Source organism: Giraffa tippelskirchi, chromosome 12, assembly GCF_054371585.1.
Source record: "Giraffa tippelskirchi isolate mGirTip1 chromosome 12, T2T-mGirTip1v1.2.pri, whole genome shotgun sequence".
Classification (NCBI taxonomy): domain Eukaryota; kingdom Metazoa; phylum Chordata; class Mammalia; order Artiodactyla; family Giraffidae; genus Giraffa; species Giraffa tippelskirchi.
In genome coordinates, this window is record NC_137286.1 from 35,996,275 (window position 1) to 36,024,038 (window position 27,764).

At 45.1% G+C, this 27,764-nt stretch overlaps 1 protein-coding gene and 1 long non-coding RNA gene across 5 annotated transcripts in view; one reads left to right on the plus strand and one right to left on the minus strand.

The window, feature by feature from the left end:
* TMEM266 (transmembrane protein 266) overlaps positions 1–27,764 on the minus strand; it is a 128,811-nt gene that overhangs the window by 56,774 nt on the left and 44,273 nt on the right. For 3 of the 4 annotated variants that reach the window (XM_081549611.1, XM_081549613.1, XM_081549614.1), the window contains exons 2-3: positions 14,253–14,384; positions 11,486–11,674 (exon numbers count right to left, since the gene is read on the minus strand). In XM_081549611.1, coding sequence (XP_081405737.1) covers positions 11,486–11,674; positions 14,253–14,290 — 227 coding nt within the window. In that variant the 5' untranslated portion in view covers positions 14,291–14,384. The remainder of the gene's footprint in view (positions 1–11,485; positions 11,675–14,252; positions 14,385–27,764) is intronic. The other variant, XM_081549612.1, reaches the window with a different exon arrangement.
* Positions 5,965–8,637, plus strand: LOC145529374 (uncharacterized). Its single transcript, XR_014071147.1, has 2 exons — positions 5,965–6,047; positions 8,501–8,637. It is a non-coding gene; the product is annotated as an uncharacterized LOC145529374 (long non-coding RNA).

Here is a 27,764-nt window from a genome sequence, read left to right on the forward strand (position 1 = left end):
CTGGGGTACAGGACCCAGCACTGAGGAAATGGCAAAGCAGGCAGACCCCCTGTGGAGTAAGAAGGCGCGCTGACTCTCACTGAGACCGAGGTTGTGTGTGTTCAAGGGCAAAGAGGGCTTCCTTAGCCCAGATCTAAGGCTGAAGCCAGAGTCCGGGCAGGCTCTGGGCTTCCAGCTCCGTGAAGAGCAGGACCATGGGCCCCAAGGCTCCAGGACAGAGGCTTGGCTGAAGCAGCAGACTTCCTGGCTGCCCCAGTGTTTGGAAATCCCAAGCCGCTGATAACATCTCCTCTGAGAGTCAAACGATTCAGACATTCCTAGGAGACTGTGTCTTAGCAGAAAAATAGAATCTTTCCAGCTTCATAATGTCCCTGAGTGATTAAATAATGACTCAAGGAGTTGCATGGGCCAAAAGGGAAATCAGCAGTGACTCTTTAATTAGAGAAGATACTTTCCTCCATCTCTTGAGCATCCAGTCCTGTCCATCAGAGCCCTGGAGTGGGTTTTCAGGGTGGTGCTATCCCCAGGAACACCACCAGAGGGCAGGCGTCTCTCAGTTTCCTATCTTGGTGCAGTGACAGCGAGGGGACAGCTCCAGGAGGCCAGCTTGGGCTGCCAAAGTCTGTAAATACCAACAAGCAGATGGCATTTCCTGGCAGGCAGGCGCGTGTCCTACTATGAGGGTCCACAAGTCACTCCTGAGACCTCAGAGAAACCGTGGAGCTGGAGGGGAGGTGAGTACCCTTACTGCTTCTGCTTTATATACTTAGGTGTCTTGATAAAAGTTTGAGAGAATAACTTTTAGAATGTGAGAATGAATTCTGGCAAGTTTCTGACGGGCCTTCATATGAGGTCAGGCCGCGTGAGTGGCCCAGAAGGAGGCGGCTCCAGGTCACTGCTCCATCAGGCAGTGTTCCCAAGCCTGGCACCAAAACAGCCCCGTTCTGAGAGGCAGAGCAGAGCTGTGCGCTGCCAGGACGGCAGGGGCTGTGTTTGCTCCTGGGGGGGTCTGGCTTCTCCCACCCTGGCAATCCACAGCACGGCTGCCAGGCAGGTGTAGCTGGGAGGATGCACGATGGGAGAGGGGCAGTGGCTACGGTATGGGGATTGTGGAGACCCCCACGCTATCTGAACAGGTGCTCACAGGCTGTAGACAGTCAGTTTCCCTGGAGGAGGTGGAAGATCACAGAAGAGCCTGTTTCTCTGTGAGTGGCCAGACCAGATGGCTGAATATCCTACTGTGTGGGGATTTTCATCCATCAAGTCCCCAAAGAAAGGGGTTGAAGTTGAGGCCATAAAGAAGTCTTGGGCGCTGGGTCTCCCCACCCTACCTCAACTCCAGCCTTGGGAGGCTCTGCTCGACCAGAGCACTGAACCTTCTGGCTTGCAGAGCTCTCTGAGGCATGAAAACCTCGGCCCTGCACCCAAACAATGCACAAAACCACAACAGTGTGCACAGCATTCCAAGGGGTGCATGGACCCCTTGAATCTCACTACTAGATATTCTAAGGACACCTGGGATCCAAGTTTAAAGCCAGGGACTGGGCAGTCTGAGATCCGCCCCCACCCCCCAGGCCCTGAGATACTCTAATTCTGTGTTGCTGGACTCCGGTGGCTTGGGTGCCCCAGACTTGGTGGTGGTTTCATCAGCAGACCATCCAGTGGCCCCACTTTTCTTTACTGTATTCACTCCAGAGGATTAAATTACTGTCAGAGGAAGCCACGAAGCTGACTTAAAATCCAACTTATGGCATTGCCCTGGGTTTTATTTGTATTGATTTAACGAACACTTAAAGGGCATTTACTATGTACGTATGCCACTCTGATCACTATACAAATGTTAACTTGTCCAGTAGTTTTAGAAGACAATTCCTACAATTTTTTTTCTCTCTGTTGACAAACAGTGGGGAAAGTCAGACTTTTCCATCTGTCTAGGATTTGGTACTAACTGCAGCCCCACCACTGCCTCAACTCTGAGTGTTATCTTTGAGCCTTAGTTTCCTAAGCTTCCAAATGGGAAAACTGCTATTTTATTGCACGAGTGTTGTACTAAAATATTAAAAATAACACGTAAAATCTCTAACGTAATGCTTACTACACCATTCATATCTATTATGATTTAGGTGTGTGGACATTAGCAAAGTGATTAATCATCTAAATGTGGGTAGTTTCCACACCTATTCCGTTCTGCGCATAGTTATTACATGCCCGCTAAGTGTCAGGCACTGTACTGGGTGCTCAGCACATGAGGGCACTCAGAGCATTCACCTGGATGGAATCTGCAGCCTTATAAGTTAATTCTGACTCTGCAATGAGCTCTTAGTCCTAGACTACCCTGAAAAGCTGAACACATAAAGAGAGAGGAGAAAGCAGGAGAGGGAAATGAGCTTACACGTGAAGAACTTGTTCAAAGAGACAATCATCCTCTCAGGAGAACCATCAGTCCAACACCCACAGGGACACACTTATACCTCTTTTTCACTCTCACAGGGAGAACCAGAACAGCAGGAAAAGCACTGTCAAGCAGCCCCTATGTTCCTGTACCCAGTTGCAAGAGGCAAGCCACAGCAGCACACACGCCCAGAAATGCAAGCACCCGACACGCCGCAGTCACGGGGACTCTCAGGTTGGAGGTGAGAGGTGATTCTCTCAGCTCCCTGGGGGAACTGAAGAAACTGAAGCTCCCATTAGAGCAGCTTCGGTGCTGCAATCAGAGCTAAAGGTTAGCCCCGTCACCTTGGGGTGGAGGGCTGTGTGTAGCTGGGGTCACAGGAGTCTGACATGTGCTTGCTCCAGAATCTCAGATATCTTGCATCCTGGGAAATGCCAGCTCTGAGAAAGACAGCAGGGTGCGGTGGCAAGCGCCCAGCCCAGGAGCTGCCACCCCACTCCACAAGCCATCAACCCCCGTCTGGGAACACAATGACCAACACACACCATCGGCCCGCTACCTGGGGCACTTGGGGCATTGTCCACACACCTCTGAAGGGCCGCCACGGGTTCAAGCCTACTCAGTGAGAGAGTGGGGTGCTGCTGGACCAAGTGGCCACAAGACTCTCTCACCTCCCGAGTCCTTAATTCAGGAACTGGCCAAAAGTCCGAGAGTCTTTTTTTTGCCAGGCTTTGCGGGCAGGGCTGCCTGGATGAGGTCAGCTTCCTACCCAGGAGGTTAACAAGTGGGCTACGATTTTCAAGCACTCCCTCCCCCACTTCTCTGTCCAGCTCTCTGCGGTTCTGAGCTGTGGCTTGGCAAATCCTGGGTCATCCAGCTCCCTCTTCTCTTTGGCCAAAGTCCAGATCTCAAGTGCCTCCACAGATGACTGGGGGACCCCCAAGCTCCATAAATTCAGCTCACTTTCCTTGGGGACCTGGACTTGGGTGTAAGTCCTCACCACCCCACCCCGCCCCCGCCCCCGCCCCGCCCCCGCCCCGCCCCGCCCCGCCCCGCTTCCGGGCAGCACACAGGCACCCCGCAAAGATGGTCGGAGGCACTCTGCCGCCACCTAGTGGTCTCCAGCGGCTGTACACCCTGCCCCTACTCAGGTGGGGAAAAGAGGTTTATTTTGCTGAGAAATATCTGTGAACTTACCACCTTCTTAATAAATATAAAATCTTTGCAGTTCTTGGACTACAGGAAACAGGCTAACTGTTCCTACCAGAAAATAATTTTTGATCTGAATTAAACCTCTATTCCCTGTTTGGGGCATCAAGAACCCTCATGGAAGCCTGAGACTACTAAAAATATAGAGTCATGGGTCACAAGGTCAGCTTGGGTCCAGGGACAGCTAGTGTGTCAAAGGAAGGGACAAAGTTTTATTACGGAGTTTTATTATAGACAAATCTCACTGGCATTGAGACAATGGATTAAGGAAACTCTTTTTAACTTTTTTCCTTCCTTGAGGGAAAAATGACACAAGCTTTACAAGCCACGTGATACAGAACTTTTGGACTTTGCACTTGCAAGGTCATGGCAGGGACGGAACTGCCTTTTAACCCGGAACCCCGAAAACCTGTTTCTTTTTCTAAAAGGATGTTAAGAGTGTACTAGCTCAAGTGGGCAAGGTTCTGAGGCAAGTCTGATTTATTTCTCTTAGAATGATTTTGTGGAGGGGCTGTGGAATTAGCTGGGATGCTCAGAGGTGAGCCAGTCACAAACCATGGCCTTGAGTTCTGAAGCGTGAGAATCCTGGTCCCTTCCTGTGATTCTTCCTGGACCCCACATAGGTCTGGGACTAGCCTCCACCTCTCCCCAAATAAAACTGGGCTTCCCCTTCTCTTCTAATTTTATCTTAACACAGCCTCATCCATCCATTTACTCACTCAGGTCATTCCTTCATTTAATCAACACCCCCTCTGTGCTCCAAGGCTCAAAGGATCTGATCTCTGCCCTGAGGGAGCTCTTGATCCAGTACCAGGGGGAGGCTGGAGAGTAGAACAGAGATCAGTGTCTCAAGTGCTGAGACAGAAGTAGGTCAAGGGCTGTGGTGCACGGAGGTGAGACCCTGGCCTGGGTGGGTGGGGCACAAAGACTTTCTGGAGGGGGTGGTCCTTGGATTGCAGAGTATGGGGAGAGAGAAGGGCATCTGGGGTCATGGCTCAGAGGGTAACTCCCCTCCTCCCTCTTTGCCTCTAGCCTTTGTTTGCTGGCACATCTAAAATTATTTCAGTCATTATTTAAAGATGTTGCTATATTGGCCCTGTCTTCTTTTCCTAACCTGACATCTCAAAAACTATTAGGTTTTCTTCCTCTGACAGTGAAGTTGCAATTATTTCAGAAATGTGCCATTGGCATCATCTCCAAGCAATGTCCCTTTCTGTCTACCCTGCCTTCCTCCAAGCTTCTCCCATCTGGAGGCCTGGCCCTGACCAACCAGGTCAGACCTTGTAGAACACTAAAATATAATTACAAAAGGCTGAATATTTTTCATTTCTTACTTTGTCTTGATATTTTGACAAAGACGATCCTGCCTACTCTCCCATGACTCCCTGCACTTGCTTTTCACCAAAAGAAGCGGAGCACTATTTCTCTGTCGGGCCACAGAGTCTCCTCTGTAAAAGGGGGTGACAGCTCTTGCTTTCACTGCCTTCCTCCCACATATGTTGTCATCATCATTTTTCCTATGGTTTGCGTGCCTCCTGAGGGTGGAGACTCCGAGCTTCTCTGAATTTTCTGTCTTCTGTGACTTCCTGTCTAGCTAACCCAGACCCTGCAAACCAACCAGGCCTTCAGTGTAGTACAGCTGGTTAAGAAAAGGTAGAACTCCCAGTCTGAGCCATGAGTTAGCCGCCTGCAAACCCAGTGTCCCTCTTCTAAAGGTGGACTGAGAAGCAGCTCTGTATCTCACATTCCCACTGTTTAACAGGGTGATGTCCCAGAGGGAAGCAGGCCCAGACGGGGCTCTGGTTACATGGAAACACAAAGGGAAACACTGGGATGGTGGACACAAGTCAAACTGCCTACAAGTGAAATAATCAAGTCAAGCAAGTTACTGAAGAAACAGTCTGAGAAGGCAGACATGTTTCTAGATCTTTTCCAAATCCAACAATGACTATAAAGGAAAAGGAGAGTTCTCATTCTGGATCAAAAGCTATGAATGGAGGCTTGGGTTCCTTAGAGGCTGTGGTTCCTTAGGGAATTGTGGACAATTCTCCAATATCCATCCCACATTTGGCCCACTGGGTGACATCAATGTTTCAGGAAATGACATCGTTCAAGGGGTGGCCCTGATTGGACTGTGGATTCCCGTATCCCTTACCATATGACCCAATTCTAGCCCATGAGACATGAGGAGACAGCAGCTAAAGAATTCTGGGAAAGTTCTTTGTTGCTCTTAAAAGAGAATGATGGGTAGCCGTTCTTTCTTTTGCCAGATATGTATGAAGATGATGTGGCCAGATAACCATGGCAGCTCTGTCACAAAATAAGAACCTTACAGCATCAGGATGAAGCCAACACTGCTGACAGCAGAGCAGACAGACGGAAGGAATCTGGTCCTTGTCACTACTGTTAAGGGTCTGGACCAACCTCAAAGCTGCCCTGGCTCCAGGTACTGATGGAGTGGGGACATTGTGACAGCTCAGTTGGGGCTCAGAAGATGCTCGGGCAGCTCCTCTGTTCCCCTCCCTCTTGTCTAAGTGTCTGTTCACATCTGCAGACATGCACGCAGATTTGTGTTTTATCACTATGGAAGGAGGAGGGGCATGGCTGGGGGGACGATGCAGGGAGGGAAAGGATGATGATGGTGGTGGTGTAGTTGGCATGATGTGCCAATGCAGCCCCTTGGATTGAGTTGGAGACCTGGGTGAAGAGAAGTGAAAGCCAGAAGCAAATAGGACCAGAGTGGTCTGGGCTCACGGATAGCTTGGTACAGAGTCGGGGGGAGGGGAGGCTTTTCATCCCTACACTGCTTGGATATCCTGTGGCCTTCTGGTTTCTGAAGCCCTGAACTGGGCACTAGCATCCCCACAATGTACACTGTTAGTGGCAGTGGCTTCGTCGGCAGTAGACATGGACGAGAGGGAGTCAGAGCAGGGGAGGAAGGACACGGTTCCAACGGTGACTATGCCTGACTGACTGCCTTCGTGGAGTGTCGGTGTCTTGGAAACCACTGGCTCCTGTCGAGGCAGGAAGGGGGCTGAGGGCCACTGTAAATGAGCCAAAGGGCACATGTGACTCACTCTGGTAATGGGCTGGGGAGGACAGCCAGGTAGGTCTAGACCCACTGACCGGGGTCAGACAGAACCCTCTTTTGGGAGAAGACAGTTCAGTTTTCGGTCTTGTTGGGTTTGAGATGGCCAGAAGTCCCGACTGGGTGGGTAATGGTTCCTCAGGCTGGATTTAAGTGCTTCCACCAAAAAAACTCTTGAGAGTCCCTTGGACTGCAAGGAGATCCAACCAGTCCATCCTAAAGGAGATCAGTCCTGGGTGTTCATTGGAAGGACTGATGTTGAAGCTGAAACTCCAATACTTTGGCCACCTGATGGGAAGAGCTGACTCATTGGAAAAAACCCTAATGCTGGGTAGGATTGGGGGCGGGAGGAGAAGGGATGACAGAGGATGAGATGGTTGGATGGCATCACTGACTCGATGGACATGGGTTTGGGTAGACTCCAGGAGTTGGTGATGGACAGACAGGCCTGGCGTGCTGCAATTCATGGGGTCACAAAGAGTCGGACACGACTGAGCGACTGAACTGAACTGAACTGAACTGAACCAAAAACACTATTTTAAGTAATGATTTGGGTGGAGACTAGAACATTTCTCAAATATGCAGTCCACTCAAGAGATATAAGAACAGATAATTCCACAGACACTTGTTAAGATTCTAGGTGTATCTGGGATCCTGTGAAGATGTCCAGGAAATAAATGGATGTGAGCCGGGAGTTTGAGAGAGAGAGAGAGAGAAAGGAAGAAAACTGTGTTAGAGACAAGGCTTTGAAAGCTACAAGTTGAAGAACGTTAATTTCAGTCATGGGGGTGGATGCAATTACCTAGTAGGTAGAATTAGTAGAGTGAAAATGGCCAAAGACAGAAAATGAAGAACCGTAACATTCAAGGACCAGTTTTAAAAGAACAAGCTTTAAAAGGCCTAGAATGGACAGCAAGAGGGGTAGGAAGAAAATCCGGAGAGTGCTATAGAGCGGCAGGAGATGGTGTTTCAAGATGGGAGAGTGGCTGACAGTCTCAAATGCTGGACGGAGGACAACAAAAAGATCCTGGCAACATGGAGGCCGTTGATGATCTCGAGGAGAGTTTCCATGCAGATAGGGCTGAAGCCGGACTGCAGGAAACCGAGAAATGAACGGGAGGGAGCAGAGGGGGCATGGTGAGTGTAGATGAGGCTTTTAAGAAGTTTGGCTGCAAACAGGAAGAGAGAGATGGTAGCAGCAAATGGGACGTGGAGTCGGGGGAGGATGTGAGAGACCTGAGTGTGTGATGAGTCAGAGGGAGGATGTAACTGATGCAGCAAAGTTCATGGAAAGGTGTGAGGGGAGGGGAATCAGCACTCAGAAGTAAGGTGGGCCCTAGAAGGGAGGGTGCGAGGGACAGAGGGAGTGGGATGCAGTCCATTGGTGACTGTTTCTACTTCCTGAGGGAAGGAGGGGATGGTCATCTGCTGGGGGCAAGAGGCGGCCTGGGGGAAATGGAAGCAATCTGAAATAGCCATCTGGGGACCAGGAGTGAAACCTCACAAGGACAACAGGGGGCTGTGAGGCAAAACTGAGAAACAAGCTGAGACTGCAGGTCGTGAGTCCGGGGAAATGCTGTTACAGATTGAATGAGTCCTTCTCCCCCTCCCCCACCCCCATCCCCCAATTCAAAGGTTGAAGCCCTAAGCACTGGCCAGCCCCCCAACACTGCAGGTTGTGACTGTATTTGGAGGTGGGGCTTCTGGGAGGCAATTAGGTTTAGATGAGGTCAGGGAGGGGCCCCCATGATGGGATTAGTGCCCTTATAAGAAGAGGAAGAGACTGGAGCTCACTCTCTCCACTCATACAGAACAAAGAATGGCCATTTGAGAGCACAGTGTAAAAGCAGCTGTCTGCAATCCAAAGAGAGAGCCCTCACCAGCCACTGACCCTGGATCTTGGACTTCCCAGTACCAGAACTGTGAAAAAATAAATATCTGTGTTTCAGCTGTCCAGTCTGTGGTCCTTTGTTATGGCAGCCCCACCAAACTAAGACAGCGCCAGTCTGCCCAGGTGTCTGACTTTCTCACCTGAGCCCCAGGCAGTCTAGGTATAGAAGCAAAGAGGGTGGACAGCAGAGAGCTCTGCATTTTAAGCTTCACCAGGCAGATACGTGAGAAGGACAAAGGGCTGTTAGGAAAGTCAAGGAGCTTGACAGAGATGAATCTTTTCCATCTTTGCCTAGGGGTTTACTCACATTTCAGTGACTGCACACTTTTGACAGTATAGCCGAGCAGTGGTATCACGTGTGCAATGTACACTAACACCATAGTTACAACGTGATTTTGTAAAGGGACAGGTGACAAAAGGAAGCCTGTAGTGCCAGCCTGGATCAGGAGCCAAGCCTCTATCTTTGTCTCTTCTCAGTAACTGTGTGACCTTGGGCAAGTTCCTTCCACTCCCTGGACTCTGGCATCCTCTTAGAATATTTAGAATACATACGTCCTAAGATTCCCCCCCCAACCCCCAGCTCTAACATTCTCAGATTCTGGGGAACTTAAAAGCACTGAAATACCACTGAGTTCAAAAGAACTGAATGGCAAGGTGGCTGGGTCACTGGGCACCCTCTCGTTGGGGTTCTGAGTTCCCGTCACTTCGTACAGAAAAGATTCACTGCTCTATATAACACTTCACTTAGTAGGAAGGGGTGTATTTGACAAGACTTACAGTACAGCTTTTCAAAGACCTAGAAATCATGTTGTTTTGCATCGCTTCAGAAAAGGCCAGGTTGGAAATTTTGGGAAAACCCCAGGAAATGCAGCAAGAGCCAAGAAGAAGCTTTTGAAGAGAGGCTCTTCCCCCCTTCACAGTGTGCTTTAGTTCTGCTTCCTCGTGCCCTGGCTGGTGTCCGATACATGCTCTTCCTTTCTCCAGGAAGCCCTCTGGCTGCCAACAGAGCCCCCTGAGGAGAACTCCAGGAGACAAGCAAATCCCTTCTGCCAGGCTGCTTCCTATTTATTCAACAGAAGCAGCGTTCCAGGGCGCACCTGGAGACTCAAATCAAATCAAGAGCCTCTCTGCCTCGCAGGCATCCTATTTGTATTCTCCCTGCTCTGAAGAAGCCTTCAGGAGCCTGATTCAGAAGTAAATGGAATGACAAAGTGGGGACCCTGACTTCTCCAATTCAAGCTAAGGAGTGGTGCCCCATAGCCTGGACCACTGCAGTGCATGTGCCCACAGGGTGCAGACCATGGGCATGGTCCGGAACCAGAACCCTCGAGAATCCTTCCCTCTTCTTGCCTTCAGACTGTAAACTTGAAAAGAACCTAACTCTGGCGCAGGTGAGGTGGGAAATGAGTCCATGAGAACCGCAGAGGGAAAGGTACCAGGTTGTACTATCAATTTTAACCGCCAGAGGGCAGTGACACGGGAACCGGGTGCTCAGGGAAGGCTCGACCGCCAATGTCACTGGCGGAGGCGAGGACCTGGAGACCCGAAGACCCTGTGGTCAGAGCGTGCAGCCCGTGCTCCGGGGGATGGCGCCGCCATCCGCGAGGCATCCGCGAACTATTTCCCACCCGTTTGCCCATCCGTTTCCAGTGTCCTGCTGACTCTAAGCACGGTCCTTGGAGAAATTTACATTTTCAGAGAAAGCCACTGGGGTGAAGTTTTTGCACAAGGTGTATGTTTTCACAATTATTAGGCAATTTACCTCGGGAAGGCCGGGAGCCCCTTCGTAAATACGCGCAGGGAATCCAAGCTCTGCAAATTTAACTGTAGCTAAGACTTCTCATTTGCTTCTAAAATAAACTGGCAACTCTTAGTTTTTATATTCAAAGCAGTCGGCATGTTCCAAAATATTTACCGGTGGCACCTGGGGAAAGAGAATAGCCCACAACTGGCTCCCAAGCTCGGGCCAATGTTTAAAAGTCTGTATCTAAGAGCCACAGGGTGGGGCTAGGGAAACTTGGATCCCCCTGTGGCCCCAGGACCTGTTCCTGGCCTTTAGCTTCCCCCATGTAAACCGAGGGTGTCACTGCTGTGTCTCCCCTGCCCAGATTGAACAAAAGTGTCCAATCAGATCGACCAGCTAAATAAAAGTAGGTAGGGGCCACTCCCTGTATCAGAGGCCACCAGCAAAGGAGCGGCTAAGGGCTGCAAAGCTCCTGGCTGAATGCTGCTAAATTCCCTTCTGCCCTTAGCACATTCCTGCACACAGAATGCTTTCTTCCTGATCCCGTCCCTGGTGAGAGAAGACTGTTTAGTTGCGAAGTAGTGTCCAACTCTTGTGATCCTATGAACTGTAGCCCGCCAGGCTCCTCTGTCCATGGGATTTCCCAAACAAGAATACCAGAGTGGGTTGCCATTTCCTTTGCCAGGGCATCTTTCCCACCCAGTGACCGAACCTGTGTTTCCTGCTTGGCAGGCGAATTCTTTACCACTGAACCACCTGGGAAGCCCGATATAAGGAAAGTACAGTCTAAATCCATTCCTTATGGGCTTTGACCCACTGGGTGACTCAGTTATCCTGTGGGTTTCCCAATTCTTAGGTGTCCAGACTGGGAGTTGTATGGGCCCTTAGGGAGTTTAACAGCCTTTAAATACTATAACTCCCTGAGTTCCAAGCAAATGTTCACTTGACAAGTTGTCCAGCAGCAACTGATGTTTTCTGTGCCCATGGCCTTTTTCGGAGGAAACCACGTCAGAGGAGAAGGGCCTATGTGGCCTGATGTGAACTTCTGGTCTCTTGACTATCTAGCATCTCTCATCTTGGGTTGCCTCCCTGGAGGTACCCATGGAAACCCGGGGAGTTTATGCAATAGACTTCTTAGCTACTCAGAGGCCCCACACCTACCCTTCTCTTTGGTAATCTTCGTCCAGATTTGACAGGAGCTGTGAGCCCGCTGTGGAGAGGTCGACGGCAGCCAGCGGCAAGTCTCGATAGGCAAAGTTCACCAGCTGCGTGGGAGCAACACTCTTGGTTTCTTCCTCTACTTGTTGGGAGATGATCTCAACTTCGGAAAGTCCTCTTTCTGTGGCAGGCCTGAGCGGGGGAGGACGGCAACAGGACACAGTCATCCCCCAGAACAAAATGACGCTTCCGTTCCCCAAGGAGACAAGGGAGTAGGCATGGGATCGCTGCTGTGCTGGAGGAGGGCAAAGAGGGTGAGGTTCCGTTCCTCCCCGCTGGCCATCCCACCACCAGTGCCATCTCCTTCACCAGCTGGGGAAAAGCAGAAGCGTGCTCACATCTGAAAACATGAGCTTTGGGGGCTCATAGACCCAGATGGAAACTCTGCCAACCAGCAAAACCAGGACTTAGACTTTCAGGCTTCTCAGTCACCGGACTTTATCTTGGAGTAATATATTCTTGTAAATTGTCTCCCGGGTTTCTTTGTAATGGTCCTACCATCTGTACACAATAGAGAAGGGAGGTGTTTGCTCACAGCTGGATGTACTGCTGGTGCTTGGGGGGCCGACCTGGAGGGGCCGAGTGAGCCTTCCAGGCCATGACGACAGGAGGGGCCAGCTGTCCTGGGTGCCATTCTGTTCCTACTCAAACTGGTCCTGTGACAGCTCCCTTTTCAAGGCTGAGAGTAGGAAACGGGGTCACTAGATCAAATGTCTGAAAGGTTGTGAGTCTCATCCTAGGTTACTGTCAGACTCACCGAGGGCCCTGCAAATAACCCACAACTCCATTATCATTACAGAGCATCTCAACCGGGGGCAGGGCCACCTCCTGTAACAGGTTATCAAGCAACCCAGCAGGGTATTCAGCAATTGGTGGAGGAATTTGTGGCTGTGACCTCCAGTAACCATAGGAGGTCGCTAACGACATCAACAGGAAAGGGGACATCACACATCCTGCGGTGTGTTGGGTAACTAAGAACTCTTCCTCCCAACCCCAACAGACACCCTGTGAAGAGATGGTAAGCTGGATCATTATGCTTTCACCTCCTGGGGTGCCGTCTTTGGTCTCCCCAGCAAATCCTTGAGCCTAGCTCATCCCATAGAATCTGAGGGGCTGTGTCTTATGCCTGTGGCCAAACAGTGAGGAGGAGTAAGAATTAACTATCCAAGGGGACATTGAGAGGCCAGTGGTAAGGCTGAGGTGACAGCCCGGTCTGTGTTAAACTGTTCTTGGGCTCAAGTGCGGATTCCAGTGCTAACTTCGTGGGCCTCCGCATTCTGGGGCCTCAGTTTCCCCAGCAGAGGCATGATGAGGTGAAAGAGAGGTGCTATGCCTTCTCTATGACCTGACGTGGGTACGAGAAAGGGGGGCGGGGCTGGGAATTCAGAAATTCCCACACTGGGCTGGATGGTTCTAAATGCTAAGCTTTTCCAACTACCAAGATTATTGGTTATTGAAAGCTACCCAATAATACACAGGGGCAGCGAGCCAGAAAGTCAAGAGTTGCATCTGCCTACTTCTCTTTTGCTTGAATCATCCAGATAATTGAGGGAAAAGAGGGATTTTTCTTGAGCACCGCAGGTTAGTGGCCTAAGCTACCAAATTCACCCAGTAATTTCCAGTGCCCCAATTCTCTTTTGTGGGCCTTATTTAAATCTTAGCTCTTTGCTCCCTGTCAAGGCACAGATAATAGTACTCATCATGGTGTGACATGTACAAAATGACTCAAGATCTTTAGACAGAACAGTCATGGGATGTGAAGCTCCTGTGTTTCTCAACAATTGGAACAGAAGTGTGGTTGTTCATGGGGGCTCCTCCAGATGTTCCCCCAAAAGTAGATGACACTGGGCTGAATTTGTTCCTTTCTTTTGGAAACTATGGATTGCTGAACCGGGGCTTTCTGATCCATGGGATGTTTGTGGAGGGCTGCGGTGAGTTTCTGAGACTAACCGGATGTGGCTCTGAGAAGCCTGGGATAAGCTACTTCTGTCTTTCTGACTTTCTGGCTCTCTTTTCCCCTCCTGCTAATGGTCATAGCACCATGGCCCAGCACCATCTCTCCTCATGTGGTCATCTCTCAGCAGAAGGAGACAAGGCCTCCTTTAGGGGGAGTAAAGGTCTGGGTGTTGGGACTGGTCCCTGGTCTTGGGTAAGAAGAACAGTATGGTGGACAACATGTATCAGTGGCTCCTTTCTTCACCCCTCACTTTGCCATGTGACTCCGCAGCTTCCCATCAAAAGGAAGAGTATACTTCCCACCTCCAATGCTGTGTTCAATCAAGAGACTTGTTTTGGCCAATGGGATATTAGCAATTCCACTGGACTAGCAATGGGATTACAATCCCAGTTTTGTCTTTTGGTTGCACTGCGTGGCATGTGGGATCTTAGTTCCCTGTCGAGGGGTTGAACCGGCGTCCTCTGCGATGGAACCACAGAGTGTTAAAGACTGGACCACCAGGCAAGTCCCTGCCACCCCAGGTTTGGATTGCAGAATTCCTCTGCCTTTTTGAACTAAAAAAATGAGATGACATGAGTAAGGCAACTCAGAGAAAAAGTAGATTTTAACAAGTTATTTTAATGTCAGGCTCAAGGACAAAACCACCTGGAGCCCCTCCATCTCTACGGGGCTGGGAAAGGAGCTATTGGCCATTTCCCTGATCCCAACATACCAACTCAGCATCCGCAGAGAGCAGATCTCAATGCTACTTACTGTGGATTGGTCATGTTGAAAGATGCAACCAGGGCCATGGGTTTTCCTGGTGTCTAGTGGGGCTCAGCTGTCTTGAAGCCTGAGGTCAGCATTTCCAAGCATGAGTTCTACAAAACATATGAACGTGGTACTCTGCAAACAAATAATTGAATAGTAGGAATTTATTACACTCAGATGCCAAACCAGAGTCCTCCTAAGCTCATCTGAAGATGGAAGCCCTTCGAACTTTCTCTGAGATAGACTTCCCTTCAAAGTAACAGTGAACAGATTCCGATCATTACTTACAGCAGATAACAACAGACAAGATTTCTCTCTATTTTAGAGATGAAGAAATGGGCCCAGAGTGACAAAGTGACTTTTCTGTGTCACACGGAGATGGCAGAGAGCCAGATTGGACCACCGCTCTTTCTAGTAAATAGCCAAGTAAAAACCAGGGTAACTCTATATACTTCAGCTTTAGGAATCTCAAAAATTAGGTTTGTCTAAAATAATCTCAAGAGCTTTCCCACATATTTCTTTCTCCCAAGATTTCCCTCTCTGGCAGGCTGTTTCTCCACTCTTCCAGGCCTCCCTCTCTTCTTCCAACCGGGTCTCTCCAGGAGAGAGGTCACACACCTCGAAGCCAGGCTGCCTGTGGTCATGGGGTATGAGACAGATGGGCCCCTGGGCTGGACAGCTGGTATTTGTCAAGTGGAGTAAAATTGAAGCTTTGTTCTCACCCAGACACTCCAAGAACAAAGCTAGTGGTGGAAGCTGAGCTCTGCTGAAGTAAAGAGATAAGATGACCACTCCTGAGGTCAAGGAAAACTTCCCTGTCTGCACACGTGCAGTGAGGCTCCTTGGGGGTCAAAAGGGGAGAGGGCACCACCCCATAATAAGTGTGAACAGCCCATAGGCCTCTGCAGTGGGATCCATCTTAGCAAAAAGTTGTGCACACATGTTGGAGAGGGTCCTAGGACCAGTCAGGTGTGAAAAGAGAAGATAACTGGCCAAATATAAACAAAGACCTGGAAGGACAGTCCTGTATAACAGCGGTCCCCAACCTTTCTGGCACCAGGGACCGGTTTCACGGAAGATGGTTTTTCCACGGGGTGGTGGGGGGAAATGGTTTCGGGATGATTCACATAAGGAGCACACAACCTACATCCCTCACGTGCACAGTTCACACCAGGGTTTGTGCTCCTGTGAGAATCTAATGCCACAGCTGACCTGACAGGAGGTGGAGCTCAGGCAGTAATGCGAGCAAGGGGGAGTGACTGTAAATACAGATGAAGCTTCCCACTCGCTCACCTGCCACTCACCTCCTGCCGCGCAGCCCTATTTCTAACAGTTGGGGACCCCTGCTCTATATGGGATTTAAATCACCTCTTACTGCAGCCCTCATTCAAGATACTCACACTCCTCTCCTGATGTGTATTTCTGCCTCAAATAAATAAACTTGATCTGTGTGTTCTCCCATACATTGTGCTATGTCTCTAATAATAAACTTTGTACCTGTTTTGCAGTTTTTGCCTCCCTGAAACATTTTTGCTTTCAAACGGGGGTAAGAACCAGGGAACTTTGCTTCTATCCTCTAGCCCCTGGTGGACTAGTGGCTAGTTCAATCCCTGGGCAGGGAAATAAGATCCTGCTTCAAGACTGCTGTCCCTCCAAAAAGTCAGAGCCTGGCTCGCACTCACTAGCCCTCTGTCCTCATTTTTTCCACCCATAAAATATGGGAATAATAATAGAACTAACTAAATGAATTAATGCATGTAAAACCCTTGGAATAGTGCCTGGCATCTACTGTTGGCTTTTATCAAGAGAGCTATTGTTTTATAAATTTAAACTGCACAGTTTGTTGAATCTGAGCACATTCCAAAGCATTTGGATGTCTGAGTGTAAGATTTCCTCTTAAAATCTAGATTAGGTAAATAGAATATACTTTTCTACAAACAGATGCTATAGTACCACCTCGAAGTCTCCTGGGAAAGAGTAACAGAATGTACACAGACAAGGAGACAGACCCAGGTTTTGGGTGATTTTGAACTACTTAAAAGAGATGTTACTCAAAGGGCTGGTCCTTTCATAAGTCACATTCTAATTGCAAACTGGTTTTCCTACAAGACATCAATCCAGGATAAATATCCTCTCCCAATCCTGAAGCTCTTTCCAGGTGGCACGAGTGATAAAGAACCCACATGCCAATGCAGGAGATGTAAGAGAGAGATGCAGTTTGATCCCTGGGTCAGGAAGATCCCCTGGAGGAGGGCATGGCAACCCACTCCAGAATTCTTGCCTGGAGAATTCCACAGACAGAGGAGCCCGGCAGGCTACACTCCATGGGGTCACAAAGAGTCGGACCTGACTGAGTGACTTAGCCATGCAATCCTGAAATTCAGCTCTCAAGGAACAAAGGGACAGAGTTGTTACATGGTGCCAAGGGAAAAGGTGTTCCTGGAGTGAAAAATATTAGAAAATTGATGGTAAATTTGCAAAGTGGGTAGGTGCTTTCAAGTTCTGTGTAACTAAGAAAAGTAAGAGCTCAAGGTAAAGGAAATTGAGGAAATCTTGGGAAATCTGAACTTTGAGCAACTGGAAATAAGAGAGATGGAGAGCTTCATAAAATCAGGAGAGCTTTGGGATTTCCCTGGTGGTCTGGTAGTTAAGACTCTGCGCTCTCAATGCAGGGGGCCCAGGTTCAATCCCTGGTCAGAGAACTAGGTCCTGCATGCCGAGACAAAGGCCTAGTGCAGCCAAATAAAAGAATAAATAGATAAATAAAGCCAGAAGAGCTTTAATATAGGGGCCCCTGTTTTCACGCCAGATGTTTTTGGGGGCAAAACAAAGCATGGGAGCAAGAGTCAGAGACAATAGCAAGGAGAATTTGGACAGATGTTTTGCAGCCACACCTTGCTGGGGGTTTCACCTCACTTTATACCTTCATAAGGAGGGCCTGAACTTAAAAATGCAAACTTTCCTGTAGCATTTGTAGTATTAACTATATAGTAAATATATCAAGTTCTCCATTCCATAACACAGATTTAGTCAGTCTCAATCTTTTCAGTTCTTTCTACAAAGCCTCAAGCAAACCAACTCCTCCCAGTGGTAGGACTGGTCACGTGGACTGTCCATCCTCCACTGACAATGAAGTCAGGATGGAGGTGTCCACAGATAAGAACCCAGGTGAGCAACACTACCTTCTGGAATGGTTTTAACAAGTTGTATTTGCAGGTGAGCCCTTTACATGCTATTCAAGATATTAAATCTCTGGAGAATATACTAGGAAGATCTTTGCTTCCATGGACCTTCCAGTCCAGTTGGGCATGCAAGTGTAAAATACACAAAACCCCCAAAGTTTTGTGTATCCTTAGCAGTGATGAACAAGTAAAACTTGACAAATCTATATTTATACATAATAAACATAAAATACTATACTAATATGACCCATATAAGACGGTTAAAAAATAGAAATAAAAATGATTTAAATTTTTTTAATTTGACTTTTTAGAAAGAAAGATTTCGAATATATAGAGCTGTAGAGATCTGCAGAGGGAATTTCTAGTTATCTTTCACCCAACTTCAACAGTTAACAGCACAGGAACTGTCCAGTTCTCTCTGTATACTGCCCCTTCTTACTCCTCATGATTATTTTGAAAGAAATTTTGGGTGTCATTTTATTCATCTGTAAATGTTTCAATATGTAACTCTAAGCATAAGGATAAGGATTTCCTTTAAAAGATGCAACCACAAAACTATCATCAACTATTAAATCAACAATATTTTCTTAATATTATGAAATATCCAGGAATTATTCACATTTCCTTATTTTTCCTATAATTTTTTAAGGGTTGTTGAATCAGGAGTCAAACAAGGTCCACACATTACGACTGGTTCATATGATTCTTAATTAATCTGTAGGTTTTCCCCTCCATCTCACTTCTTTCCCATGCAATTTTAAGAAATTTATTTTTTATTGAAGGATGATTGCTTTACAGTATTGGATTTTTTCCCATGCGATTTGTTGGAAAAACTGGGTCATTTGTCTCATGAAGTTTCCCATAGTCTAGATTATGGTGATTATATCTCTTTGGTTTCATTTAACATGTTCCTCTGTCCTCTGTATTTCCTATAAATATTAGTCTATAAGCTTTAATAAGATTCACCTTCAGTTTTTTTTTTTTTTCACTTTCATAAGCAGTATCATGACTTCCATTCAGAGACACAGAATGTCGTTTTTTCTTTTGTGACATAACAGCCATTGATGGTCACTTCCTAGATCACGTTAATTCATTAGGGCTTGCAAAAAGATCATATGATTTCATCTTTCTATTTCTCACCTTCTATGAAGGCAAACTCCCCCTTGTCAACTATTAGGTTAGCTTAAGGTACAGTTTATATAGAAAAGGAAGGATAAATGCTTAACTTTCCCTCCTTTATTTATTGGTTTTCAAAATAATCTTCCAAAGTCGATCAGTGAGGTGTTTTGTTTTTCACAGTGTTGTGGATTTAAAAATTCACTCAGGAGGGGTTGAGAGGGGAGCAGGCTCCTTGGAAACGGGGACGGCAGGTTCCTGGAAGGAGATGTGGGGATGGGGAAGAAATGATTGGCATCTCCAGTACAAGCAAAGATGAGGCAGGATAGAGGCTTAAAATCCTATTTGGATGGACAGTGAGTAGGCTGCTTCAGCGATTTAGAACCTTAACAAGTAACACAGTTCAGAAGGCAAGATCCCTTAAGATGATGCTTTTTAAAAATATTATTTTCCAAATGAAATAATGCCCAAAGCACAAGCCTAGCATGAAGCAGGTGTAGTCTAGCACTCTATAAATGAACATCTGCAGTGCAAACTTGCTGTCTCATAACTTGGGAAAGCAGAAGAGGAAACCTGTTTTGGATTTATTTGGTCTGGCAGCAGTGGGGAGGAAGGCTGCTCTTTAAACTTTAGGAAATTCCAGTCCATTCCACTTGCTGCTCGTGAGTCTGTCTATGTAATTTATCAAAACCATATTGGCTTGTTCCAGCCCGAATGGCAAAATTCAAGTTGGCATCCTAGGAATCTTAGAGCTGAAAAAGGCTTCTAAAAACAAGTAGTCAGTTCCCTTACTTGGAGAAGGCAGTGGCAACCCACTCCAGTACTCTCGTCTGGAAAATCCCATGGACGGAGGAGGCTGGTAGGCTGCAGTCCATGGGGTCGCACAGAGTTGGACATGACTGAGCGGCTTCACTTTCACTTTTCACTTTCATGCATTGGAGAAGGAAATGGCAAGCCACTCCAGTGTTCTTGCCTGGAGAATCCCAGGGACGGCGGAGCCTGGTGGGCTGCCGTCTGTGGGGATGCAGAGTCGGACACGACTGAAGTGACTTAGCAGCAGCAGCAGCAGCAGTTCCCTTACTTACCAGGTGAGAAAATCCGTAATTTGGCTCATCTGTTCCCAGAGGCGACTAAGTCTATTCCTTATCTCTTACTCTAGTGACAGCCCATGGCATACATGATCTGCTTTCATCTGCATTCCATTTGTTGTCAAAACTGCTTTTACTGCAAATCACCTGGGGGCCTTTTGGGAAATATAAATTCACAGGCTACCCTGTAGAAATGCTGAATCAGAACTGTGCAGATGGAGTTTGAGAATCCTCTTCAAGTTCCCCAGGTGTTTCTGACATGCAGCCACTCCACTTGAGCCTCAATATCAGTGGTTCTTAAACTCTCCATTTCACCAGAATTACCACGAAGGTTTATATAAATACAAATTAATAGCCCTACTCACGAAGTTTCTAATTTAGTATGTCTGGGGTGGGAACTTGAGAATTTATATTTTGAAAATACTCCAGAGAATAATGATTTGCTGATCTACAGACCACACTCTGATCTTCTGTATCAGAAAGTCTGCTTGAGGTAATTTATAGAAGGGATTTGTATCCCTGTGTATTTGCACACAAAGCTAGTATGGTGAAATAGTCAGCAAAACCTATCCTGGCCAGGCTGAAGATGACCCGCTATATTAGTTAGGAATAATTTTATTTGCAAGTAATAAAATATCTGACTAACAGTGACTTAGGCAGTAAAGACTTTTAATTATCTTACACAGCAAGAGGCCTGGAGGCAGAGGCTCAATGATATCATCAAGGACTCAAGCCCTTTGCATCTTGGCATTCCCTCATTCCCCTTGTGATGCATTATTCATATTTGTTGCCTTGTGGTTGCAGAATGGCTGCTGCAGCTCCAGCTTGCACATCCTCACACTAGCTCCTACCAAAAAGAAATAATCAAAGGCTTTCTCCTCATGAAGTTTGGTCTTTTATTTAGCTGGTACTATCTTTCCAAGGCCTCTAGTCAACATCTAATGTCTCTTGGGCAGCTAGGTCATATGGCTGCAAAAGAACCAAGGACAATACACAGATGGCCAAGGGAGTAAGGGGTGATATGAGATCCTAGACCAGTCGTGACTCATCCTTTAGGAGCTGGGCATATTGTTACCATAAACAAACCTCAGTTCTCTTAGCAAGCAAGAAGCAGGAAGGAGCTGTCTGGTGTATAACCACTTGTCTGCCAGACTGGGTTTGGACACTTCTGAGATGGTTCTGAGGCTCTGCTGAAGGAAGTTTCCTGGGTCTCCAAACAAGACTGGCCAAGTGTTGGTAACTGGTTGGCAGGAGAGATAAAAGATGTGCTCTTACCAAACCTCAGGGCGCTTTTATTTAGAGAGCATATGTATGGGGTTCAGTTTTGACATCCTCAAGCACGCTGCAGAATCTGCTCCTAGGGAGAAGCCACTGAGCACAGGCACCTTTCACAGATACAGTGTTCCACACCCCCAGAAGGAGGCTGTTTCTTGCTCTAAAAGACAAAGGTTTGTGTACAACAACACAAGGTCAACCTTGTTGTTACCTTGACCCATTTGTACCTTGCTCTGTTAACAAGGAGTGAAAATGAAGAAAATCAATCATGTCTGTGAGCATTCTCTCACTCTGATATCCAGTCCACTGCACAGTCCTTAGCAGTTAAACAAGCGGGCAGGGAGCCCACGGTGGCTCTCTTTTCTAGATGCGGCCCAGTTTCCTGTGGACCCCTCTTACCTCTACCATTTGCTCTTCTCCACTTACCAAATAATGCAGCCACTCAACTATTACCAGTCTCATGAAGCAGGGGACACACAAAATGAGATCACACAAAACTAGATCTGAAATTACTCTAGGTGTTGGGAGAAGAAAACCAAGAGGACCATTATTCTAATCCTTCCCTTGCTCCCAACATTTTTTTTTCCTAACAAGCACTTCCCTAAGCTGTCCCTGCTGGAACAAAGGATCCAGTGGTTCCTTGCCCCTGGCTAGTCTGGGCAGAAAAGGACGTCCCATAGCAGGCATTCCTCACCCCCAGGCCTGATGTCATTTTCCCTCCAGAATTCTGCAGAGTTCCTGGGGAACTCAAGTATCAGTGATTTGGAGAAGTGACAACAATGAGCTAGGGCTGCAGTGGCTGACCCTATCGTCCTCCCTCCTCACTCCAGTCAAGCAAATCTTAAGAGTAAGACTTTGCAAATCTCTGAAGAAATCTTTAGCTGTACTTTGATGTTAACTAAAAGATTTAAGAACTTGGATATGATTAACTTCGTCATTGAATTCTACACGGCACCAGACTTATGACTATTCTTTGATAAATGGGGGAAAATCCTCTTTCTTCAATACTTTTGTAGTACTTTTTTGTACATCCGGGGTAGGATGCAAAAATGACTCCATTCTCACTCTCCCTGTATTAATGCCCCTTTTGTTGTTCTTACAGATCAAATGTGTCCCTCAAAACTCATATGTTGGTGGTATTGGGAGGTAATGCCTTTGGAAAGTAATTTAGTCATGGCGAAGGAATCCTCACAAATGAGACTAGTACCCTAATAAGAAGAAACACAAGAGTGATGACTTCTTAGCCTGTGAGAAGCTTCTTAGCCACCTACTACAAACCAGACACCAGGTCTGCCAGTACCTTGACCCTGGACTTGCCAGGTTCCAGAACTGTAAGAAGGCCCCCAGCCTATGGCATTCTGTGACAGCAGCCCAAATGGACAAGGACAGTCGCATAGCTTCTCATTACCCCCTCACCTGTCGCTGGGGCTGGGCATGTGGCTTGCTTTGTCAACGTAGACTGGAAACTGTGATGATTAGTTTTATGTGTCAACTTGACACACAAGGGGCTATCTGGGTAAACAGTGTGTCTCAGTGTGTCTAAAAGGATACTTTTGGATGAGATTAAAATCTGAATTGGTAGACTGAGTAAAGGAGGCTGCCCTCGCCAGAGTGGGTGGGCCTCATTCAATTTGTAGATGGCCTGAAGAGAATAAAAAGCTAGTAAGAAAGAATTCTCTCTGCCTCACTGACTGTGAGTTGGGGCATCAGCCTTCTGTTTTCAGACTCAGGCTCAAAATTATGCTATTGGCTTTACTGGATCTGAACTTCTCAGTTTCCGTAATCCTGTGAGCCAGTTCCTTATAATAAATCTCTTTATTCACACACGGAGAAACACACACATGCACACATATATATCCTGTTGCTCCTGTTTCTCTGTAGAACCCTGATGACCGCATCAGCAAACAAGAAGCACTCATCACTCATGTGACTGGGCTTGCCCTCTCTTACACGTTTCCATGACAGCCAGCGTGCCCAGTCACCCCAGCCAAGGATAGCCAATAGCCACCTGCAGCTGCCCACCCACAGACACGTGAGCTCAGTCAAGTCTAGAAGGGTCACCGAGCTGTGCCCAGCCTAAATTGCAGAGCCACAGACCCATGACCTAAATAAAATTTTGTTTTTTCAAAATCATTCTTTGGCCATTTGTTAGCACCTGGTGTCCTCTAGGAGTAGACCAAAGACTGGAGTTATCAAGACAAAAGAGACACTCAGAAAACTCATGGGCTAGTGATAAGACAGATGCACAGATAGAAATTAAAATTCAGAGAGGTGAGAAGAAGGAACATTACAAAGGAGAGTTTTGAAAGTTGTAAACGTCCTTATACATATCAGGTAACTAACGACTCCTCACGGAGAAGGCAATGGCACCCCACTCCAGTACTCTTGCCTGGAAACTCCCATGGACAGAGGAGCCTGGTGGGCTGCCGTCTATGGGGTCGCACAGAGTCGGTCACGACTGAAGCGACTTAGCAGCAGCAGCAGCAGCAGCAACAACTCCTCACACTGGCAGGTACAGTCTTCTTCCTTCAGCTGTCTGTTAGGAAAGGTTTGTTTCCCTAAGCCCACCAAGTTTTGGGAATGGTTTGTTATGTGGTATTACTGTGGTAAGAGATCCTGACACATGATAGATAAATGTCCACTGCAACACATAAAATAATGCAAAGATATATATGTATATATTTTAAAATGAAGCACAAGTTTACTTAAATTTTCCAAAATTTATACTAAATATGTTGTTTCTAAAATGCTTCACCATGATACAAAGGTTTTATTATTTCGCCTTTCTTTTATAGGTTTTTCTTTTTGTCTACAGTTCTTCAATAGAAGCCCGAGTCCTGAGTTGCCCAATTAGGAGCCTCTGACCTGCTATTTTGATTTTCTTCTCAATATTCATGGCCAATATCTGGCTTCTAAATGAATGGCTTTTGGTCTTTTTAATCACTTGCTGATAAGGTAAGCCTGAACTGTTACCCATAACCACATGACCTAATTTAGAATCAATCTTGGCATCTAGTCTTGCATTTCTAATCAAATTTACAATCCACCTTAAAGGACTGGCCAGATGTAGCAAAGACTTATATTTTCATATACATCTTTGTCTATATGTATATTAAAGATAACCTCTCTCCAGCCTCCATTTTAACCCTCCACGTCTCTGATGAGGTCCTATGTTAACACCCAGGTGTGGAAATCCTTGCTCAGAATTATGTAAGCATATACTCACAGATATAAGCTAAATTGGGGGGATTTGTGTTTAACAAAATAAAACCAACACTGTAATTTGCTTTTATCACCTAGCAATATATAATGGAAATCCTTTCTGGTCAGTAGAGAAATATATATATTATATTATATATAATATTATATATTATAATATTATATATATTATATTATTATATATTATATATATTGTATATTATAATATATAATTATATTATATATAATATATATCATAATTATATATTATATATAATTATATATTATGTAATTATATATATAATTATATAATATATAATTATATAATATAATAATACATTATATATTATATATAGTTATATAATATTATATTATATATATAATATAATAATATATTATATATTATATATAATTATATATAATATTATATTATATATAATTATATATATTATATTATATATAATAATATAATATATAATATATACATATTATATTATATAATATAATATGTATATATTATATATACTATATATATAATTATATATATATAATATATATAATTATAATATATATTATATTATATATAATATATCTATATATTATATATAGAATATAATAATATAATATATTTATATATTATATATAATATATATGATATATTACATATATATTACATATATTAATATATATTATATAATATATTAATATATATTATATATTATATAATATATAATATATTAATATATAATATAATGTATAATATATTATATTATATATTATATAAATATAGTATATAATATATAATATATAATATATAAAATTATATATATTATATATAAAATTATATAATAATTATATATTATATAATATATATTATATAATTATAATATATATAATATAATATATAATGTATATAATATAATATATATCATATATAATATAATATATATAATACAATATATATTATATTATGTATATAATACAGTATATATGTATTATATAATATATATTATATAAATATGTATAATATATAACTATATAAATTGCTTATCATAAAATTCATGTCTTTAGTGGCACATGTGTTCTTTTTTGCCCGCTTCCCCCTCTTTTGCCCACTTCACCTGCCTCACTGTTGCCCTCCCTTAATATACATGCAGGAAACGTGGGTTCGATCCCTGGGTCGGGAAGACCTGCAGGAGGAGGGCAAGACAACCCACTCCAGTATTCTTGGCTAGAGAATCTCATGGACAGAGAAGCCTGGCAGGATATATAGTCCATAGTGTCACAAAGAGCTGGACACGACTGAAGCGACTTAGCAAAAATGCACATCCCTATTGACAGGCAGTTTCAGAGTTTTTGGGCCCTGTGAAAAATACTACAGTAAGGATCTTGTATACATTTCATTATGTACTGGTATTTTTATTTGTATGGGATAGATTCCCAGAAGCGAGATGACTGGGCTAAAGACTATATATCTTAAATTTTAATAGTTAAAATAAGATTGCTTTGAAAGTTCCTTTTTAAGGGAGCGTCTTAATCATTTGCAAGCTGTTGAGGGTGTCTGTGGACCAAATAAGTCCAAATACTTGCTTAATTATACCCTTGTCCCCATGGAGCACTGGAGTGAAAATAGAGGACAAGGGTGAAACCAAAAATAGCAATAAATATCCTTGCACCATAAGGAAAGACTTACTTGACTTAGGAACTACCCTGTCACAGTATTTCTGTGAGTTGTTTCAGAACAGTTAATACCTGAGGATCCTGTTTTCTTCCTTGTGCCATAAACCCTAACCCTCCCAACTAAACTAGCTACATAACCAGTTCCTGGGTTCCTGCCCAATCCCAGGAGTTATGAGTTGTGATCTATCCAAGGAGATCTGACTTCCCTGGGAATGAAGATGGGAGAGCACCACAGTAGAGGGGGGATTACAGGAAATTCTGCTGTTACCTTCTAATAATTTCCAGTCATATTTTAGGCACTAACTTATATATTGATAAACTGGAGTGGGTTGCCATTCCCTTCTCCAGGGAATCTTCCTGACCCAGGGGTCGAACCTGGGTCTTCTGCACTGCTGGCAGATTCTTTACCATCTGAGGCACCAGGGAAGCCCCACACATTGATATTTTTGTTTTTCTGTTTAGGTGCTCAGTCGTGTCCAGCTCTTTGCAACCCCACGGACTGCAGCACGCCAGGCGTCCCTGTCCATTACCAACTCCCAGAGATTGCCCAAACTCATGTCCATCGAGTCAGTGATGCCATCAACCATCTCATCCTCTGTCATCACCTTCTCCTCCTGCCTTCAATCTTTCCCAGCATCAGGTTCTTTTCTAATGAGTCAGTTCTTTGTATATACTTACTTGTTAAAAAGAGAGTGACTTTGCTAAAATTCTTATCCTTTGATAATAATTTTTATCTAGTTGACCAGGAACTATATCTAAGTTCAGCCTGCTATATTTCCACCCACACTCTCTGCCAGCTTAGAAGTGTAAATGACACGGACCTCCTCAGGGGTACTTGCAGAGGCAGGTTCAATCACAGAAGAGACTAGGACCAACCCCAACCTGGAGGGACTTTATCTGAAGTGGCTGTTCAAGGGGAAGCAGGGAGCCATCAGGAATCGAAGGGTGACCTTTGTCTCACTTCCAATAGGACAGGATGTCCTTCCAGTTCAGTGGAGAGAATCCAGTCATGACCTCACTCTGAGTGGTAAAGTCACGGGAGTTTGGCTCCTGGGGCAGTGATTTCCAGAAACCAAATAAAAGTCACAGATGCAAAGTGGGTCCACATTATCAGTAAGCAAAGACACATAAATTCAAACCATTTTTTCTCCTAATGGACTGGGAATGATTTATAATACCTAGTACTGATGAGTGCGTGAGAAAATGGCCATTCGTGCACATCATTGAGATATATGTGTGTGTGTTAGTTGCTCAGTTGTGTCCAACTCTTTGTGACCCCACAGACTGTAGCCTGCCAGGCTCCTCTGTCCCCTCTGTCCATGGAATTCTCCAGGGAAGAATACTGGAGTGGGTTGCCATTTCCTTCTCCAGGGCATCTTCCCAACCCTGAGATTGAACCTAGGTCTCCTGCATTACAGGCAGATTCTTTACTGTCTGAGCCATTGTTGATGGAAGTGAAAATTGTTGGAAATTTGCTGAAGGGTGATTTGACAATATTTATCAAAATTATTTTACTGTGTACTCTTTGACCTAGCAATTCAAATGTTAGAAGATATGTTTTAGGAGAATAACAGATGTATATACACATATAGAAGTTTCTTGAATTTATATAATATCACATCTAGCACATAGTAGGTGCTCCACAAATATGCGTTGATAAGAAAGCAATAAAATAATAAATTGAAAGCAATGCAAATATCTATCAATAGGAGACTAGGTAAATAAATTAAGGAACTTCTGTATTACGGGATTGTCCTACAGCTATTGAAAAGGATGAAGTTAAATGGAAGACTGGGAAAGACTGACTGCAAAGGAATATGAGGGCACTTCTGGCAATATTCTAAATCTATTGTGGTGATGGTTCCAAGTGTTCTTTTAAAATGGGTGCTTTTTATTGTTTGTAAATAGTTCTTTCAACAATACGGCTGATTTTTTTTTTAATGGATGAAGGTACACTATTTTCATTAACATGGAAA